This window comes from Styela clava, chromosome 10 (assembly GCF_964204865.1).
Source record: "Styela clava chromosome 10, kaStyClav1.hap1.2, whole genome shotgun sequence".
Classification (NCBI taxonomy): domain Eukaryota; kingdom Metazoa; phylum Chordata; class Ascidiacea; order Stolidobranchia; family Styelidae; genus Styela; species Styela clava.
Genome location: NC_135259.1, coordinates 4,931,350 through 4,936,189, shown reverse-complemented (window position 1 = coordinate 4,936,189; position 4,840 = coordinate 4,931,350). Strand labels below are relative to the sequence as shown.

General features: G+C 37.7%; 2 protein-coding genes across 2 annotated transcripts; both read right to left on the bottom strand.

Annotated features, from left to right (window-relative positions):
• Positions 1 to 1,150: 1,150 nt before the first annotated feature.
• On the bottom strand, positions 1,151 to 1,705 carry LOC120338047 (uncharacterized). The gene has a single exon (XM_039405974.2). The coding sequence runs from the start codon at positions 1,703 to 1,705 to the stop codon at positions 1,151 to 1,153; it is 555 nt and encodes a 184-aa protein (XP_039261908.2).
• Positions 1,706 to 2,967: 1,262 nt separating this feature from the next.
• Positions 2,968 to 4,128, bottom strand: LOC144428231 (uncharacterized). Its single transcript, XM_078117162.1, has one exon. It carries the CDS (start codon positions 4,126 to 4,128, stop codon positions 2,968 to 2,970), a length of 1,161 nt encoding a protein of 386 aa, XP_077973288.1.
• Between the last annotated feature and the right edge of the window lie 712 nt (positions 4,129 to 4,840).

The following is a 4,840-nucleotide window of genomic DNA, read 5'->3' as shown; positions in this document are numbered from 1 at the left end:
AAAATTTTGCGTATGTTCAATAGTTACTCCTCTCAAATTGGACTAAATTTGTCTTCCGCATTCCATACTGTGAGTGACAACGAACACCTCCAATTCATGGGTTCGCCGAACAAGTCGTCCATGTTTATGGAGGATTCTTCAATTACCGAAATAGAAAATATCATCAATTCTTTAAAAAGACATGAGGCAACTAGTTTGGATTTCTGCCCATTGACAAATCACCCTTGCCTACTATGTCTCTTTAACTAATATCCCGAAATGAAACGAATAGATTTTTCCCAGAGTGTTTTAATCCAGATATCAGTAAGACAAAGTGACCTGACAAACAATAAAGATGAATATTAAAATGAGTACAGGCAACCAGGCACAATACAAAGCAAGAATATACCAATTCCCTTGCATTTAAATGAGGCTTTGTCAGAACGGATTATCCCAATGGTAGAAACTTAAGAAATAGATTATTCATACCCAATGACTATAGCACCATTAACAAACTCATGAGAACAGATCTAAAGACAGACTAAAGCTCTAGACAGTTAACCATAACAAGAAGTAATCAAGTAATCAGCCAATAATCGCGATGCAGTGAACCATACGTAAACACACCAAAAGTAAGTAGTACCAAGATAAATCAGTCAAATGTTCAAACCACTCCCCCCCCCCCCCCCCCCCCCCCCCCCAGTCTATGAATGCAATAAAAAGACGATAATATTGAACATTGTTGACTCGGAGTAACTGATATGAGATTAGATGTCTTTCAACCCACATTGTAGCATTGTAGCTCTTCTTTGGTCGCAATTAGACAAAGTTTATGTATTGGTCGATTGTATAAATTCCCATCGCTGTCTTTGATTGTAACACTTCTGACTAAGCCATCTGAACTGGGCATAATGTTGTGAACCAGTGCTTTTTTCCATAGACCTCTGGGTGCACTTCCGCCTTTAAATCCAGGTTAAAGAATTATCTCCAACTTGAAGATTGCGTCTTGTTCGAAACCATTTGTTATCAGAACACCTCAACTCTGTTTTCCGCCACTTTTAGCATGTCTCGTGGATTGAATCTCCCTTATTGTGTAGTTTAAGGGACTACCTGCTTTGCATATGGATGTAAAAGAGTATTGCCAGTAATACAATTATATTCCGAAGAGTTTTCAATCTGGGAAAAATGGTCGACTATTGGTGATATAAGTAATTTCGTTGAGAACAGTTGTCCATTCTTCGTAGGTCATGAGAGCCCTGCTGTAATTCACCACTGATGCATCGAGTGCTTTGCGAACCGAGTTGATAAGCGATTCTACTACTCCATTCATATGTGACGCGTAAGGCACATTATATTTCCAATCAAATTTCGTTTGATTCTCTGCCATCACATGTTGAATCAACTGAAAATTCCATTTCTCGAGCCATTCCTTGATAGGCGCTTGACTAGCTTGAAATGAAGTACCTCCGTCGGAAAATACAAATGCAGGATGAATTCCCCTTATAGATACAAATCGTCTCCATGCCCGAAGGAACGAATTAGTATCCAGAGCCAGACACAGTTCCAGATGAATACAGCGAGTGGTTGCAAATGTAATAATTAAAACAGACGCGTTGATAACTACATTTCGAAATTGCTTTACTTTCAAGTATCCGAAAAAATCCATTGCTACAGAATTGAATGGTGCCATCTGTGGTTGCATTCGAAATGAAGGAAGTTCTCCCATGCGTTACTGTAGCAACTTTCTACGACGAATTCTGCAAAATATACACATTGATGCTATTGATTTTAAGAGTATTCTTCCACCAATAAGAACAATACCGTCATTCTTCATATTTGCCAATATAACTCGATACCCTTGATGTAAGAACTTTTTATGATAGAACACTCCAAGAAGACGAACGAGGGAATGTTTGCCCGGAAGTACGACTGGATGCTTCATTTCCATATATAAATCAGTTCTATTCAGTCTTCCACCAATACGAAGAATTCCGTGAGAATCGAATAACAAGTCTAATTTCCATAGAGTTTTGACAGCCTTCCCAAATTCATCAATCATAGATTTTTGACAAATTCTGAATACACACAATTTTGCTTTCTCCATGTATTGTACGACATCGGTCTTGCCATGAAGAAAAATTATCCGCTAAATCATTATCAATTTGATAAGGCAAATCTGCTTTAACGACGTTGAATTGTCTTTTTCCGCAATATGCTTTTGACTTAGTTGGTGGTTTTTCTTCCCATATTTCTTGACGTAATTCATCTAATTTTAAGTCATCATCATTCGGCCAATATTCCATTGGTTGCCTAAGAAATTCAAGTCCTTCATGTCAAATTGTAAGCTTCTCGCAGGAAATAGGTTTTGTTAAACAATCTGCAGCATTAAGAAGACTTGGAATGAAATTGACTTCTTTTGTTAGATTCTTATGTGTATCTTGAAATTACTCTTGAAGCAACGAATGGTTTGAATTTTCCAGATTGGGAGTTCAACCAATAAATAACAACTTTGCTGTCTATCCAGAAATATTTGAATGCAATATTGTACGGTAGTGCTCTACTTATTTCATGCACCAATCTGCTCATGCCTATTGCTCCCATTAGCTCCTTTCTTGGAATACTTTTGCTTTGAGTGGCGCCACAAATCCCTTTGCTGCAACGAATGTTAGCTTAACTCCACCTGTTGTAGGCCACCGTAAGAACACACAAGTGCCATAGACTAAATCTCCACCGTCTGAAAATGCGTGCAGTTGAGGAGGTCCAGTTGTGTTTTCAGGTTTCAGACATCTTGGAGTTGAAACTTGAGCTAACTTGGACATTTCTTGAACATTGTTATACCAGCATTTGACCACATCATCTGGCGAAGTTTGGTCCCAGCTAAATCCATCTGCCCAGATCTTTTGAAGATCTATTCTATACTGCATTGTGACTGGGAGTAAATAACCCAGAGAGTCCCACAATTTCATTACACATGCTAATGCTTTTCTTTTAGAAAATCCTGTTTGCATGAAAGAATTTTGATCTGAAACTGTCATCAGTTTTATTCCAGGAATGTCCAAGTACATCAACAACTTTTTCACCAGGATTTTGATCTACTTCAGGATGGTTTGAGTTCCAAATCTTTATAGAGAATTTTCCACGAATAAGTATTTGATGAACATCATTGATAACCTTGTTTGCAAGAATGTGATTCAAAACAGAATGACTGACATCATCAATGTATATATCTTTGTCCAATACAACAGCTTCAAGAGGATGATCTTTTCGAAATTTATCGGCTAAAAATTTAATTGTAAAACATGCCAAGTCAGGACTGGATTTATCTCCGAACATAACCCGAAGCCATTGAAAGATTGTTAGTTGCAACGATGAATCACCATAGCGCCAAAGGAAACGATGAAATTTCTGATCGACTTCTGCCATTTGAATTTGATTAAACATTTTCGATATATCACCAGCAATAGCCACACTATCAGCTCGCCATGCCATGAAACATCTGAACAAAGAATTCGCAAAGCTGGGGCCTTTCTCTAAACCATCATTGAGACATGTGCCCTTAAAAGGACACGCAGAATCAAATACTATTCTTAATTTTGTTGAGGTTTTATCCGGACGTTCTACGATACGATGATTGAGGTACCATGCATTTTCGACTTTAGCCGTTTTCGTTTCAACCGGTGTTAATCGTCGTACTACGCCTCGCTGAAGCAGATTTTTTATCTCCATATTATACTCTTCCGTTTTTCCTTTTCTGCACAATTCTTGTTCCCGTTTTTTCATTTGTTCATACGCCTTCTCAAAATTGTTGTGCAATTTTTCTGGGAAACCAGGTTTCCATGGCATTTTGACACAAACAAGGCCATCATCACCAATATTGGTTGTCGCTTTTACATGTTTAATAATTGCTGATTCTGCAATTTCTGAGTTAGAACAAACACACAAAGTTGTGGGTTGCACTCCAAGAACTTCACCATGGAAAAACTTGCGCAACTCTTCATTTTCTAATGGTGAAAAACTATTAATATTTGCTACATGATTGAAAGATCGTTGCGGTGCTTGAATAATGCCTCCATATAGATAGCATCCAAGAGATGTGAAAGCTGCTGAAGGATGATTATCAGGATCAATTGGCGAACGTAACGAATGCATTGTTTGAATTAAAGGTGCATAATCTCTACTAACAAGAACATCGACTGTTTTTTGCCCAACTGGTATTTTATCCTGAATTCTTCTTAGACAATCAAACTGTTCAAAAATAGATGGCGGAATTGGTGTAACATCGTGTGTAAGGTTTTCTCACAGCCGTAACTCTGATATCAAATATCTGGTCTCGTGAAAAGAGGTCTAATTTTTAAATTATAATCTTCAGAAGGTTCTTCATGAATGGCTCCTCCTGCGACACCAAACCGAATTGTTCCATGACTTATTGCCTTTTGTTTCAAGGATTTTACAAAGTTACGTCTTACCAAAGAATGGTTACTGCCACCATCAAGAAAGAAATTTGCCTTGATCCATGCTTTGTCACTCGCCTGCACTTCTGCAACAAGTAATGGAGAATAATCCAAATTAAAAGCGCTCAATTGTCTTGAATGCATCTGAGATTGGTTGAATACTGCTGCATTAGAGTGAATATGTTGACTTTCCAAATTCGAGTCGTTTATACCAGAATTTCTCATTGTATTGTAATTTCCCTGTACTTTTCCGGGACATAATGACCAATGATGCGGTCTTTGGTTACAATTTACACAGCTATCGGCTGTTGTTCTTGCACAATTTCTTGCAAAGTGAGTTCCTAGACATATAAAACATCTTCGATCATCTGCTATAAAGTTTTTTCTTTCAGGAATTGATAGGTTTTGAT